This window comes from Gobius niger (genome assembly GCF_951799975.1).
Source record: "Gobius niger genome assembly, chromosome: 12".
Classification (NCBI taxonomy): domain Eukaryota; kingdom Metazoa; phylum Chordata; class Actinopteri; order Gobiiformes; family Gobiidae; genus Gobius; species Gobius niger.
Window position 1 is genome coordinate 32,613,713 of NC_136863.1, and position 15,905 is coordinate 32,629,617.

At 43.1% G+C, this 15,905-nt stretch overlaps 1 protein-coding gene across 1 annotated transcript in view; it reads left to right on the plus strand.

The window, feature by feature from the left end:
- The window catches only part of gnrhr4 (gonadotropin releasing hormone receptor 4), a 50,647-nt gene extending 38,571 nt beyond the window's left edge, over nucleotides 1-12,076 (plus strand). Inside the window, exons 3-4 of the mRNA XM_079567401.1 lie at nucleotides 9,714-9,903; nucleotides 11,551-12,076. Of these exons, the coding sequence (XP_079423527.1) occupies nucleotides 9,714-9,903; nucleotides 11,551-12,065 (705 nt within the window). The 3' untranslated portion in view covers nucleotides 12,066-12,076. The remainder of the gene's footprint in view (nucleotides 1-9,713; nucleotides 9,904-11,550) is intronic.
- Nucleotides 12,077-15,905: the final 3,829 nt, after the last annotated feature.

Below are 15,905 nucleotides of genomic sequence, written 5' to 3' on the forward strand. Positions count from 1 at the left end.
GAGTACCAGGAAGTGGCTGAGTGAGTGGGTGCATCATAACTTATGCACTTCTGTCTGTTTTCTCCAGGGGCAACTGTGGCTACATAGCTTACCACCACCGAGCATGGAGAGAATGAAAAAAACTCCCCCTAACCTTTGCGTGAGGCGCTTTAGGTGATAGGTATTTCATGTGGGAAACAAACTCCCTCCTCCCTTCTATCTCCCCCAGGAGTGAAAAGTTTAGGATGAATGTGTCTTTCTGCGGTGAGCTTAAAATGCTAATTCAGGTGAAGTACCTAATAGCTTTTTGCTTTTTTTACAGCGGATCATCAGTCACATGTCAGCCTGTAATTGCTCCAGTTTAAAGGCGTGAGACTTCATTTTCAAGCTTCTTAGTCATAGCGTGATGGATATTTTTACCACATCTTTTGGAGTCAAAATAAAACCACTTTTAGTCGCATGTTGACTATTCGGGCTGACCATAATTTCATCAACAAATCCCATTTCAATGTTGTGTTGTCCTACATGAAGACAGAAATGTCAGGTACAGGGTCTTGTCCAGTTTGGCATCACCTACATCTAAAAGCTTCTTGATAAAAGTGTCAAAATAGTGACGAAAACGAGGATGAAAAGGCCACAAAAAAGTGACAATGAATCGCACTCTTCTTTAGCGACAGACACTCTTTCAATTTCCCTCTTCCTGCAATATGAAACTGTTTGACTTTGAAGTGTTTGAAATGATCACACAGGCCTCACATCTCCACTTCAAATAAGCTCAAATGCAGGCAAAGACCTGTCTAAAACATACCTCATAAATATATCATTATTTGATCACTTTAACCTCTTACCTCCCGCCTAAACCAAATGCAAATGCTAAACCTTTTTCCTCACGTTGTTGCTGTGTTGTGTCCCCTTTTTATGTTTTTTTTGGTTTTTTGTCACATTTTTGTTGAGTTTTTGTCATTTTTTTGTTCAGTTTTTGTCACTTTTTGGTTGAGTTTTTCTCCCTTTAAAAAAAAAAAAAAATTTGGTCACATGTTGGTTGACTTTTTGTCACATTTTTGATGAATTTGTGTCAAATTTTTGTCACATTTTTGTTCAGTTTTTGTCACTTTTTGGTTGAGTTTTTCTCACATTTTTGTCAAATTTTTGTTACATTTTTGTTCAGTTTTTGTCATATTTTTGTTGCGTTTACATCCTTGTTTTTTCTCGTTTCTTTGTGGCAAACACCAAACTGGAGAAAATGTGATCCGTTCAGGTGGGAGTTAAGAGGTTAACTCTTCAATGTTCTAAATATTGCATGACTGAAAGTGTTTTAATATAAAAATGGAGCTGTTGTGACTGTAGTTTGACCCCTGTCTGTCACCGTCAGCCGATAAGGGACGATTTGCCTGTTATTGTTTTCATTTTCTTCGGCCTCTTCATCTCCTCAGGGCCACTCACTTTATCCACAATGTTCATCACATCTCACAAGTCTCTCCTGCATTTTCCCTTCTTTACATCACGCCTTCATTTGAATGTTTCCTCCCCCTCGGGCTTTACAATGGTGGATTGTGGGTAATTACACGCGAGGTGTAGGGAAGCCGGGCCCCCAGGAGAGGCTGGGAGGTCCCTAATTCAGCGTTAGTCACTTCAACAAGATCACAATTAAGCCTGTAATTAAAGCCATGTGCGAAAGGCTCCTGGGGGCCCCTCCACTGTTTATCGACATGTCGACACTGAACGCTGCTTAAGTCTCTGCCCCAGGGCTTCAGATGACTGCAGGGAGGGAACGGCTCAAAATAACACGGATTACAAGGGGTTCCTGTTGTGATTCCACATCAGATACGTCTCATCACACACATCCGTAAACGCGGCGGTCATCTCCCACCACTGCGTTCACCGTCGCTCGGGCAAGACTATTCACAGACCTCGCACAGACGTCGATGTAGCAGAAATATAAACATCCATATTTACAAATATCACATTATTATATGTACCAGTCTAACTTTAGTACTTCTCTATGTAGCTTTCACACCTCTTCTGTGTCTTCTTAAAGAGGGGGTGTTCTGCTTTTGTCAGTCCCACAGCACCAGTCTATATCTCACTACAATGATGACAAACCTTCTGTTGGTCTGTAAATGCAGTAAATTAGAATAACTGCCTTGTATAAAATGTCTCTCTCAAAATGGCTGTAGTGAATGTCTTGAAATAGGCCTCTGTCTCTTTAAGAACCTCTGAGCCTTTAGACACGCCCCCTCCACACGCTGTCTGTGGCATCAGTGGGGAGGGGGTTCTGCTGAGGAGCAGTGGTTGGTTACTCGACTGGTGACCAAAGCTCGGAGGCGTCTCCAGGAGGTGGGGGCGTTCCTAGGAGGACTCAGGCAAACCTATCCCTAAAAAGGCCGCCATCAGAGTTTTTACAGATTACTCAGAAATACGTGAATGTGCCGAGGCAACACTTCAGGCGTGTTTTTAATGAGGGAGTGACAGAAAAACATGATGGGAAGCTTGAAAAAGTCGATTTTGCATAATACCCCCCTTTAAGAGCATTCTATAAACTAAATCCCGTCACTGTGACCGATGGTTCCAGAGCTGTTTTTTCCGATACGCAAACTCAGTCAAACTACGATGTTGTTTCACTGATTAATCAAAGCGTTGTTACGGGACAGACTCTCTGACAGCGCTCACTTACTCTCCGCCTACTTTGCCACATATAACACCAAAACGGAGCAGTCTTCTGAAGTGGATGAGCAGGAGAGACCTGTCGCCTTCCCCCTGTCACTTCCAAGGCGCGAGTGCTTCCCCGCTCGGCCGTCTGTCTCCCGGGGCTCGCTTCGCCTCCTGCCTCCATGTCACCCGTGTCCCGGGCGCCGCTCTCATGTTTTCTCTGCTCAGACTCTGGGCATCGGCCACACTCTCATTCAAACTCTCTTCTTATCGTCTCTAGCGGAGAATCAGGACAGTGGTTTGGCGAATGGGCGAGAGTATCGCAGTTGCCCGGGGCCTTTTTGTCTCAAAGAGGAGTTGAATCCACACGGTTCCCATGAGCGCAATTACTTAGTTCTCTGAATGTGCACCGTCTAAAACGCACAGGCTAATGCTCAGTGGTAAGACAGAAATAACCATCAGGTGCAGGTTTCAGTTAGTTTTACATCAGCGGTTCCCAAACAGGGACCAGAGGTGAGGGAATGTGACCATTTGTCATTTACCATTTTAAAAAGTTGGGAGATATAATAGTACACTGCAAAAAGTGCATATCAAGCATTGGCTTAAATGACTTGAATTGAGGAAATGTTTCTTGTTTTGAGCGGTTTTCACTCATTTAGACACTTTTCCTGATCGGACCGAGTTTGCTTTGCTTGTTTGAGGACATTTCAGACCAGTTCTAGGGCAAATCTCGCTTGAAATAAGAAAGTAAAATTGCCAATGAGATAAGACCAATTTTCTTTCCCCATTGGCAAAGAAAATGACCTGAAATAAGGACGAAATGTATCGAAACGAGTCAGAAACATCTCAGAACAAGTGAAATAATCTAGGACAAATGCCCAACAACTTCTTAACTAGTCAAAACAACTAAAAATTGGATTATTGTGCTCAAATTGAGATGTTTATACTGATCTAGTCAATTACTTTTTGCAGCGTTGTCCTAAATCCCAGTCTCACAGTGGCGTAGTGGTTAGTGGTTCTCACACAGGGGTCATTATGTTCCTCTTCTGCCCTGCATTACTGCACAGTGGAACCGTTTTTCACCGCTCCTCGTCGAATAGCCATGGGAGGCGTATGACCCCATGTGGATCTTTGCCAAAGCATGATGATGTTTCCATTGCTTTTGGAATCGAACCAGCTTTTCTTTTTGAAGATATCTGTTCCTTTTAAATGATAGTTCCTTTTCTCTTTTTCCAAACCTTTCTTGGATAAGTAAGAGCTTTATTTGTCATTGTCAACCACACCTGCATGTTTTGGAGGTGGGGGAACCCCGAGTGCTGCATTCATGACTCCAAGGAAAAAAGTTAATTCCTTTAGAAATTATAGATTTTTTTTCATTTCTCATCTTGTACAGATTCCAAACACAAACTCCCACCTTTGCCAAGTCACAATGTGAATGCGGTTTGTGTGGAAATCCTGAGCAATGACAATAAAATGTGGGGAGAAAAATCTAGAAAAAATATTTGTACAATGCGCTTTGTCATGTCATTTATTTGAGTTATTATTTACATTATTTACATTACATCGTCACAGGAGAAAAAAACTCAAAGGGAGAAAGCTTATATGTGCCTACCCCATATTCAAGATTCATTCACTTTCCAGCTGCAGGCTGTCCCCAATAGGGGTGATATAATAATGGCACTAACAGCATCTCGTGTTCATGAAATTTCGCATTACATCATTAATGCGTGAGTTGTCCACAAACAAACACTGTCTTACCCAGGCACATGGACAGCCGGAGCGTGTAGATGCCTGTTTGAATATGTAAGTTATTAGTGAGTAACAAGTTCACAATTCATTTTAGTTTCCATGATGGGCACACACACAACTCTGTGGGTGAGTGATCATGAGTTACTGTAATGTTGAGTGCAGATTTTACCGTACAATTTTCAGCATTATCAATAAGATGAGCAGCATTGATAAATTAGAAGTTTTTACATTTTGCAACATTGAAATCTGATGAGACTTACAAGACATCTTACAAGTATGAAAGACGAAGGGTTAGCAGCTTTGATGATGAAAACCATCTACCTTAATCTAATGAGACTTACAAGACAACAAGGATGTGAGACGTGGAACCAAATTGTGCACCGATGTATGACTAATGTATGACTACAGACACGACAAGCTCATTTAAACAGCCGACTATCACCTAACAATGCATTTAAAGGTCCTATATCTGCAAAATCGACTTTTTGGAGCTTTTAGCCATGTTGTTCTGCTATTTCCTTATCAAAAACACCCCCAGAGTGGTTTGTGGCTTCATTCACGCAGCTCTCAGTAATCCTCCTGAATCCTGCTCTCTGAGGCTCCGCCCTCTCCTGGTGAACGACTGAGTGTTCAGTTGTGTCGTCACAGCGGAACGGAAGTGCTCGACGTCTGTAATGCAATGACTTAATTCTATGCTTACGGACGGATTTTAATTTGTAAAACAGCGTTTTCATTATTTCTGTTGTAAGAGAGAAACAAAGAGTAAAAAAAAAAAAAGGATGTGCCCGAGGTGCTTCCAGGTCAGCTGAGGCCAAAACAAACTCATCCCTGAGCGTCTGAACAGATCAGTCATGTTTGCGCTGCAGCTGAAGATGGAGCTCGTTATAACTGGACACACCTGTTCTTTATTCTTACCTAACGATCATGTCACGGAGAGATTCAACCCTTTTCAGGAAGAGGCCACTCAGCTGTTTTTTTCTCAGGGATTCGGCGACTATCAGCCTAAATATAGTTTTTCTGTGACTGTCTCTGATGGATGTTTGGTGAACCTTCGCCAGAATCAAAGTGGATTAACTTTTATAACCAACGCGAGTCCCATAATGTAAACAGCGATGGATCAGAGCGGTGAGTCAATCCAAACGCGGGTTAGCATGTGTGTTAGCATATTAGCATGTGTGTTAGCATATTAGCATGTGTGTTAGCCATTTATGAAGCTGTGTTGCAGATGTCAACTCCGTATAACTGCATCGTGAAGTAACTTCACTTATTGTTGTTTATTTATATTGTGGTAAAGTATGTGCGGAGAGAGGGGGCGGAGTTAACTGAATTGAAGCGTTGTGTCTTCCGGGTTTAAAAAATACCTCCAGAAAACACTTATATTTATCACAAAAATGAGTGCTCCATAGTGGTAGAGGTACAATATATCATATACATGCCTATACTTAACTTTGGAATGGCTAAAATAGCAGGATATAGCTCCTTTAAACAGCAGACCATCACCTAACAATGCATTTACCCAAAGCACAATGATATGAGAGCATGAAGGAGTTGTTTATGTTCTGCTAAAGTTAACAAATGCTGAACCCGGACAGATGTGAACCGTGTTGTAAACACGGTTCACAGGAGCGTCTGTTTAGCCTCATTAAAACTCCATAAGCACACGGCAGCTTCCCCACTTCATCCTGTGTCGCCAGCGGAAAGTCCCACTGCAAAGAGTCGTCTAAAAACACGGAAGAATGTAAGGGATAATGTATAGAACGCTAAGCCCTGTCGGTGCTTATTTTCCCCATAATGACCAGCGTTCTATACATTTTCCCGCTTATTATTCGGCCATTTGCCAACTGAACACACACAACATAAACTTCGTACACTTTTGTGAAGGCCGAAAGGTTTATTTAATGACTTCCGCAACAAATAGTTCCCAAAAGTTTGCACGTTGCTCGGCAATGTTTGGCTAGGCTAGAAGCAGCAAGGCTAGCAGCTAGCCTAGCTACTTAGCTGAAGGCGCAGTTGGAGGAATGGTGGTGAATCTCTGGGTAAGTTGAAAGTCAGACTCACGTTAACTTCACGAGCGATTCCCCGACTTCTCTCTCAGTGACGGGGACAGATAGTGTCGCTGCTACGTACGCGCGGAGTGATATGAAAGCACCAACTCCGTCGCCATTGGCAGCGTCATTATTTTTTTCAGAGGTCCTTTATCAGAAAATAATGACCGGTAGAACGTTGGGAAATCCCATTCAAGTCATTGGAGCTTCTACTTGCGTTGTGAAGAGCCGTATAATCAATTCATATAATCCACCGTCGTTTGCTAGTTTCCCATAGTGTTTACAAAGGCCGCGTGCGAGTGAATGTAACCAATGAGGAGTCTTCAGCTTGGTAGGTCCGGACTCAATCCCAGAGCCAACTGTGTGTGTGTGTGTTCTTGTAGTTACGACATTGTGAGGACCAGTTTGAGTTTTTCACCAACAGAGTGAGGACATTTCTCTGTCGTGGTTGAATACAGTGAGGCTGAAGCGAGAGACGGAGGACTTTAATCTGCAAACAGAGGCGAAGGTTTTACCGCAGCAGAACAGAGAGGATGCCCGAGGACAGACGTAAACTCAAAGATATTAGTTGATCCATTTTGCCTCGTCCAATCGTCCTGTCCTGTGTTCATTTGAAACAAGTCCTTTCTTTGCTCAAACAAGAGCAATGTAAACGCTTTCACACCGGGTCGAGAGCCCCTTTAAGCCGGTGTGAAAACGACCTTCGATGAGTTCAGCCCATGAACCGTTGCGACCTCATCTCATGTTTGCTGCAGTGAAGTGAATTCTCTTGTGCTTCCTCTTTCAGTGATGTATTCATTAGGTGGGTGTGTTTTCAGAAAGAGCTTCACTCGGACCATGTCTCGATGAGCACCGATGTTTTGATTCCTGCGGCAAATGTACAGCGCTTTCAAATGTGTTATTGTGACAGGCCTGTCCCCGGCTCCGACAAGTGGCCACTAGTCTTTTTTTCCCCCCCGCTGATGTGCCCAGCGAAGCACACACGCCGCACAGGCTATTAGTTTCCACTCCCCTTCAGCGCTGCTTGATGCGTTCTACTGTGAATGAGTTTGGCTTGAGGATGACGCACCTACGGACCTCTGCCCTGTGTGACGATCTGTCAGCCCCTCAGAAAAGTGTGAGAGGTGATGCTTCTAGTGCCGGTCCACTCGCCAGCGCTGTGGGGATTGTCAGGCGTGGTACACAGACCAAAAATCAATACGTCTCTTCATGCCGGTATTGACTGGAGAATGTGTGCTTGACCCTGACCTCTCTGTTGGATAAAGTTGTTCAGATTTACCCAATAAAATGTAGCTTTAGGAAGTTAACTGCAAACACCACCGCCGATAGAGGAGAGAGAAGCATGTTCCCCCGGGGTGCAGGGTTTTGGTTGTGGTACACTTCATTATCCACATAGGGAAACTTGTCATTGGAGCATCAGTAGGAGCAGTGGGCGTCCGCAGTGGGCGTCCGCAGCAGAGCGCCCAGGGACCCATCTTCACATCTTGCACTTTAGTTCAGTCGGACATTCCCAGAACCGTCACAGTGGGGGAGGCAAAGCATGAGATTGTCTTGTGCCCCAGACTGACAGAGCGCTCATATGTCTGCCTCACCTGCGGGGCTGTGAATGTGAAATGAAAGAGCTGCCCCACAGCTGCGTGAAACTTTACATTTTTCTTTCTTTTTAAGCAGCCGATGAATGATTGCTGCAGTTTCCCGATCGTTTCCTGAGAAAAAATGAGCACGAGCACGAGTGTGTACGAACCTGGACTAAACCAGGACTAAACCAGGACTAAACCAGGTCTCAGCAGCTTTCAGTGTCAACTACAGAGCAGAGAGTGGAAACATTGCATTAGAAACATGCCGGCAAGTATACCAGCGAAAAAGATCATATCAGGATTCAATTAATTGTGTTATTTTCCAAGCACAATAATTATAGTGGGTTTAATCAAGGCTAAGAAAAAGTCCCCACATAACCCTTAATTAACCTTGTATGTGCCGGACCTTTGCTTTTTCCCCAATTTGGACCTCAGTGAATTTGAATCCAGGACTCTTGACTCGTGTTCCTGGCCAGCAGATCAGTGATGTGGAAGGGTCATTTGTCGGGGAAGCTTTTCTGCCGTGTTGGACTCACCAAATTAGGCTTCCTGGTTTAAATGTTGTTTTTCGGTGTGAGGTTTGATGTGCACTGTTTTGTCTCGGGGCTCAAGGTTCCAACCTCTTTATCTTAGACCATTGAAACAGCTCAGGGTTTACCTGCACTGCAAAAAGTGGATTCTAAGCAAGTAAAAAATGTCTTAATTTAAGAAATAAGTTCTTATTTTTTCCCTAAAAAGTAATAATATTTTGCCGAGCAAAGTTTTCTTGAGAAAAAAAAATCTTATTTTAGGAAATAAAATCTAGCCATTTCTTGTTCAGATAAATTTGCTAAAAAATATGCTATTTTTTCTTGTAACAAGAAAGAAAAACGTTTTGAATCTTTTTCAGTTTTAGACAAAGAATATTTTTTCTTATTTTAAGATAAACTAAGATCACAACAACTGTTAATGTAAGAACTGATTCTCACAGATAGATATGGCTCGGTGGCACAGCGGTTAGAGCCTCAGCTTCACAGCTCGAAGGTCCCGGGTTCGATTCCCACCAGGACGGGGCCTTTCTGTGTGGAGCATGTTCTCCCTGTCTCTGCGTACGTTTCCCCTACCACTAAAAACATGTGCAATAGGTGAATCCTCCAGCAGGTGATTCTGACCGTCAGTCTCCACATCATGGAGACGGTATTTATTAAGAACATTTTACTTAAATCAAGCAACATTTAAGTAAAATACCCACAATTTTTCACTAAATAAGAATGTTTTCCTTAAATTATTCCATGTTCTGAGGACATTTTGCTTAATTCTAGCTATTTATTTGCTTAAATGTAGTGTTTCTTTCTTGTTTTATGATGAGAAGAATATTCGAGGAAAAATAATTCTTAGCAAGAAAAAAATGCTGACCACATTGGCAGAATTTATTCCTTCAAACAAGACAAAACGTCTTATTTTAAGATGTTTTCCCCTTGTTTTTAGAAGGGTTCTTTTTGCAGTGTAGCTGGAGGTTTGCTTCTTCTGGTTCGATGGGGGAAACTTGAGCACCGCGAATATGAATATGAGCCTTTTGCTGCAATGCTTACTTACAGCTGTGCCTCTGCTGGTGTCACTGGTGCGGTAATTGCAAACCTACACTTAAACAAACCTAAGTGATTCACAAGGGCGATTCTGTCATCACAGCAGCACAATAACACACTGTAAACAATGTGTGACGTGACCTCCGCAGATGCTGATCTTCCGCGCCGTGACCATCACCGTGCCCGAGAGCTTCACCCAGTGCACCACCCACGGCAGCTTCACGCAGAGGTGGCAAGAGACGACATACAACCTGTTCACCTTCGCCTGCCTGTTCCTGCTGCCCCTCATCATCATGATCTGCTGCTACACACGCATCCTCGCGCAGATCTCCGGCCGCAGTAAGCAGCTCTCACCCTTTATTTACCGATGTCCCACTCTGAACAGGCTCCACACGTCCAGAGTCCTGTATTCGTCCAGTGCGGGTCTTTGCATGATTTGGTATGTTTAATAATGCGGCTCTTTGCATAAGAATTTGGTACCTATTTCTCATGAACTGTAAAAGTCTTTAAGAATCTTGACCAAAAATTCAAGAGTGCTCCTGCAGACCCTGTTTCCCATCTCTACACACATGTCCATATCTCTCTCTTTTTCGAGAGGAGCTGCCTCACTCAAAGCAAGACGCAGGTTAACCTGGATCGCTAAGATCTGGTTTGACCACAACAGTCAGGCACAATGTGGCACTGGGAACAGCATCTGAGCTCCTCAAGTTTCTGATCACTCTTCATTTGATGAAATCTGGCCTCGTATTCACAGAATAAGAAGAAGAAACGATATGAGCTACTTTTGCCCCTGTAAAAATATCAAGTAGAAAGGGGGTGGGACTAAATGAGGTCACACTTCAAACCACTCCTTTTTGAAACAATTGCTGTATTGGTCTCCATTACTTGTATATAATTGTTTTTAAATTGTTCGAAATAAAAAAATGAAAAAACATTAGCTCTGCTGATGTTTTGTAACTGTCACAAATGCAACATAAAACAGAAACTCATTCGTCCTCCAGAAGCTTCTGATTAAGGTTTGTGAACTTTGTGCAGCCGAGAGAACTTTCTCTGCACAGTCCAGTCAGGATCAAGCTGCAGGCACTGAGCCACAGGCCAGGGGTGACTCATGGGGGGGCTCAGTGGGCAGGGCCCCACACACAAAGTCAAGTAAGAATGGAGTTAAAGGGGGGGTATTCTGCAAAATTGACTTTTTCAAGCTTTCCATCATGTTATTATGTCATTCCCTCATTAAAAACATGCCTGAAGTGCTGCCTTGGCACATTCACGTATTTCTGAGTAATCTGTAAAAACTCTGATGGCGGCCATTTTAGGGATAGCTTTGCCTGAGTCCTCCTAGGAACGCCCCCACCTCCTGGAGACGCCTCCGAGCTTTGGTCACCAGCCGAGTAACCGACCACTGCTCCTCAGCAGAACCCCCTCCCCACTGATGCCACAGACAGCGTGTGGAGGGGGCGTGTCTAAAGGCTCAGAGGTTCTTAAAGAGACAGAGGCCTATTTCAAGACATTCACTACAGCCATTTTGAGAGAGACATTTTATACAAGGCAGTTATTCTAATTTACTGCATTTACAGACCAGCAGAAGGTTTGTCATCATTGTAGTGTGATATAGACTGGTGCTATGGGACTGAAAAAAGCAGAACACCCCCTCTTTAATAAACAAATCAAATGCTGTCCCAGTCAAAGTTTAATCAAATACAGTTATTGAGAAGTAGAGAAAAAGGCCAGACATCTAGTTTTGTGATTAAATAAAATGATCGTATTATTAGGCACAATAAACTACCACCTCTCTCACTGGTTATCCACCCTGGTCTAGAGCCATGTACATGAACACTGTTCCAATCTCAGCATCCAGGCTCTGACAATTTGCTGAACGTCTCTCCCTGCTCTTCACTTCTCTCGCCCTGCGCTGCACTGTCTAACGAAGCCCATGAGACAAAGAGGTTTATGATCTGATTCTAATGCAACCTCTTTCCTGTGCCGCAGTGCTGTCCCGGGACGTGCACCTGCGCCGCTCCCACAACAACATCCCGCGGGCGCGCATGAGGACGCTGAAGATGAGCATCGTCATCGTCAGCTCCTTCATCGTGTGCTGGACGCCCTACTACCTGCTGGGCCTGTGGTACTGGCTCTTCCCGGAGGACATGGAGGAGACGGTGTCGCACTCGCTCACCCACATGCTCTTCATCTTCGGCCTGTTCAACGCCTGCCTGGACCCCATCACCTACGGCCTGTTCACCGTGCGCCTCCGCCAGGGCCTGCTGGAGCGCTGCTGCTGCTGCCCCCGCGTGCGCAGCGGCGGCCACGGCGGCGACCGCGACACCCACACCTGCCTCATGCACCTGAGCCGGCTGTCGTCGCGGAGGAAGACCTCGCCCGGTCGCCATGAAGCGGAGGAGAGGAGCGTGAGCCTGAGGACACAGCACTCAGACGCAGAGGACAGGAGCCCCAAGAGCCCCCACAGGACCGTCACGCCCATCCTGCCCCAGAGCCAGATATGAAGGCGGGAGGGGCGCCGTGGGAGAGATTCAAACATCCAGGTTGTGATTTGCAAATGTGAAGTCCGATCCAATATTGTGGAATTTTAGCTGATGAAGTGATGGTAATGTGGACTTTTTGTTGTCTTGACTGATGCACTACAAAAAGTAAATATCAAGCATTGGCTTAAATGACTTGAATTGACGAAATGTTTCTTGTTTTGAGCGGTTTTCACTCATTTAGACACTTTTCCTGATCGGACCAAGTTTGCTTTGCTTGTTTGAGGACATTTCACACCAGTTCTAGGGTAAATCTGGCTTGAAATAAGAAAGTAAAATTGCCAATGAGATTAGACCAATTTTCTTTCCCCATTGGCAAAGAAAATGACCTGAAATAAGGACGAAATGTATCGAAACGAGTCAGAAACATCTCAGAACAAGTGAAATAATCCAGGACAAATGCCCAAGAACTTCTTAACTAGTCAAAACAACTAAAATTTGGATTATTGTGCTCAAATTGAGATGTTTATACTGATCTAGTTAATTACTTTTTGCAGTGTGGGACTTTGTGTTTGAAAGGAACAGTTCTTTTATTTGCTCAGCCTGGCCTCCCATTCGATTTTCTCATTGCATTCGGGTCTGAGAAAGTCTAATATCGCTTCATCAAGCTTTGATTCCGTCCGCCACATTCTTAAGGGGAATAGGGAAGAAAAGAAAAATCAAGATGGCGGCCGCATCAGATCAATCTTTAACTACAGCACTCAGACCTCAGATCTTTGCTGCTCCAAAAACAACACGAGACTGTGAGAATATAACATTTTTCAAAACAAAATGTAAAATTGAGTAGTATAAATTAGTGATGGACGCAAATGTAAGTGTGTTTGGTGTGAGGGGCCACAGTTCGATGGTCAACGCAGTGAAAATTTCAACTGAGTGCTTTTAGTTGTAACTCCGCACCTTTATTGAGGCTTGGCACCTTAAAACCAACTCTTTCCCAGAATAAAATGTTAGTTTTTGAGGTTACAATTGTGTATAATTATGAAACCTGATCTCTGGCAATGTGTCTCAGTCTAACAAGAAGCCTGAGGGCCATCCTAAATTGGTCTGAGAGCCGCATTTGGCCCCCTGGCCCCACTGTGGGCGCCCCTGCTCTGAATATAAAGAGACAGTTTAATGGCTGGCCTGGCTGGGCATTTTGAAAATGTACGGAATCATGAACTATCCCTTTAAATGTCAAACAGTCTTACACATGATGATACCTCATGCTACTGTGTGCACCCCGGCTATGTGAAGACGTGGAAGAGGTTGTTTATGGACAGACAAAAAAAGCACACACTTAAGAATGTAAAAGGGCCAAACAAACCGCTGGCTGAGGCCCATTTAGAGTTGGTGTGATGAAATTCCAACTAAATGCAGTAGCCTGTAACAATGAGTTATACTTTAAAGTTTTTGAGTCTCTTTGAATTTAGCCTTTGGTAGATCTATCTTTGGATTTTTTTTTTTCCTTTCAACTTAAATTTTCTATTTGGTTCCATTACCCATATCGTCTTGAGTGCTGTGATATGCAGTGTTAATTTCGTCGACTAAAATATTCAGTCTTAATTTTAGTCAAAGTGATATTTTTTCCGACTAAAATTGGACTAAAACTAAATTAAAAGTTGTTCATGAGACTAAAACTATGACTAAAATGTCCAGATATTTTAGTCGACTAAAATAAGACTAAATAAAAATGAAAAGGAGAGACTAAAATCATCCAAACTTGTATTGAGCGTCTCATATGTAAATTCTCTGCCAAAGGATCAGCTCTGAGCTTTGGAGCAGCTCCATGAAGCAGAGGAACAACATTAAACATGATTATAATCAATATTATCAATGCAAAGTCCACTCAATTAGTCTTAATTCTAGTTGACTAAAACTAGACTAAAATTGAAACGATTTTTTTGACTAAATCTCGACTGAAATTAATTTACATTTTAGTCAAAAGACTAAGACTAAAACTAAATTAAAATATGTTGTCAAAATTAACACTGGTGCTATGAGTCCCACAACTCAACTCAACTCAGTTCCTTGCTTTCATATATCCCCCCATTTAAAAGACGTTTTTCCAAGTCAAATTTGGCAAGAAAAGAACACCCTCATACAGGCCCCAACCATAACCATATCTGCACTGGGCCCTAACCCTACAACGCCAAAGAAACACAGAAAACCTTCCCCCTTTTCTCTTTTACTAGAGTTCACTTATGTCCCACAAACAGCGTCCTGCTTGTGTACTCACGCCTCCACACCAAGCCCACTGAGACTCTGGATTCTCTGTCCCACAACTACCCTATAATGCAACTCTCGCCCTGAGAGATTTGATCGAATGGTGCAGATGTCAATAAAGCCCAAAGCTTACGCAACACTGCAGCAGCTCCTGCGAGTTTACCACCGTGGACAAGGCGACGAACACGGCAGCAAAACAGTAAGGCCAACGCTTCACTGTCAAAGTGTAATCAGGTGAAGATGTCCCACCAACGCACAGAGCTACGGATTCATCCATGAAAGTTTGAGGGTACAGTGTTGTGTTTCTATATCGCTACATTTGTGTTATTGTTTGTGCACTAGATATATTTATGAAAAAAATAATACTTTTTTGGGCCCGGACATGCAGAAAAGGCCCGGGCCATGTGTTGTGCTCACGGTGCTTAGCTCTGCTCAGGGAAGAGGTGGACAGAGCTCAAATTGTAATACAAACACACCCCAAAAACTAAAAAGTGGTCACAGTCTTTGAGAGTCTTTGGAATGTGCTGGAGAAGGCTTTGCACAGTGGTCACAATCTCCCATCGTCAAGATCAAGATGTTGGTGAGAAATGAATGCGACACTGGATCTTTTGACATTGCAGAACAATTCCACAGCAAATGCATGCAGTAAATCAAAGCTACAGCCAAATATCGGCAAGAGTCTTGGTCATTTAGAACAACTCAAGTAGAAGCAGAAAAGTCAGCTATTTTAAAGTGATTGTCTGTAAGTCTAAATGTTTTGCAAATTGTATAAAATGTGCAAAATGAATCACTAAATGTATATATTATTTTTTGTAAAATCCATCCTCCTGGATCTCAGCAGCCAATCAGAGTCTAGTGTCCTCCCGCGTTGACCAATGAGATGAGCTTTTCCCGTGAACCAGCCGGTCAGGTCCAATCAGGAGGGAGGGGGAGGAGCTTTTACTTTTGAAAATCCTGTCCCTGCTTTCCTCGTTTTGCAAACTAAGAAGGGCTTCCTGGTTAAAGAGGGGATGAATTTGATTTTTTACTTTCAAATTTCACTCTGTCTCTCCTCACAAACTTACAGACTATCACTTTAAAGGGGGTGTTACATGCGGTATTACTTTTTACAGCCAGGTGACTACAGGTGGTCTGACAGTGTCTTCTGCCCCGTTGTTAAATCACACAGCAGTCAAAGGGGAAATTACTGGATATTTTGTGATCAATTGTGACATTTTTCTAACCAACAAAGTGTAAGTAAGACAGTGATGAAGATGTGTTTGAGATTGCCACCAAATACCCGGAAAAAGCTTGACCTCTTAACTCCCACCTGAACGGATCCCATTGTCTCCAGTTTGGCTTTACCCCAATCAAAAAGCTTCTTGGGGAAAAAAAAGCACCAAAACAGCCACAAAAAATGAGAAGAAAACAAGTGTGTAAACTCAACAAAAATGTGACAAAAACTCAACCAAAAAGTGACAAAAAATCTACAAAAAGGTGATAAAAATTCAACCAGTGACTAGAAAAATAAATAAGTAAATGTGACAAAAACTCAGCAAAAAAATAAAATAAAAAACGTGACACAACACAGCAACAACACGAGGAAAAAGATCAGTTTTGTGG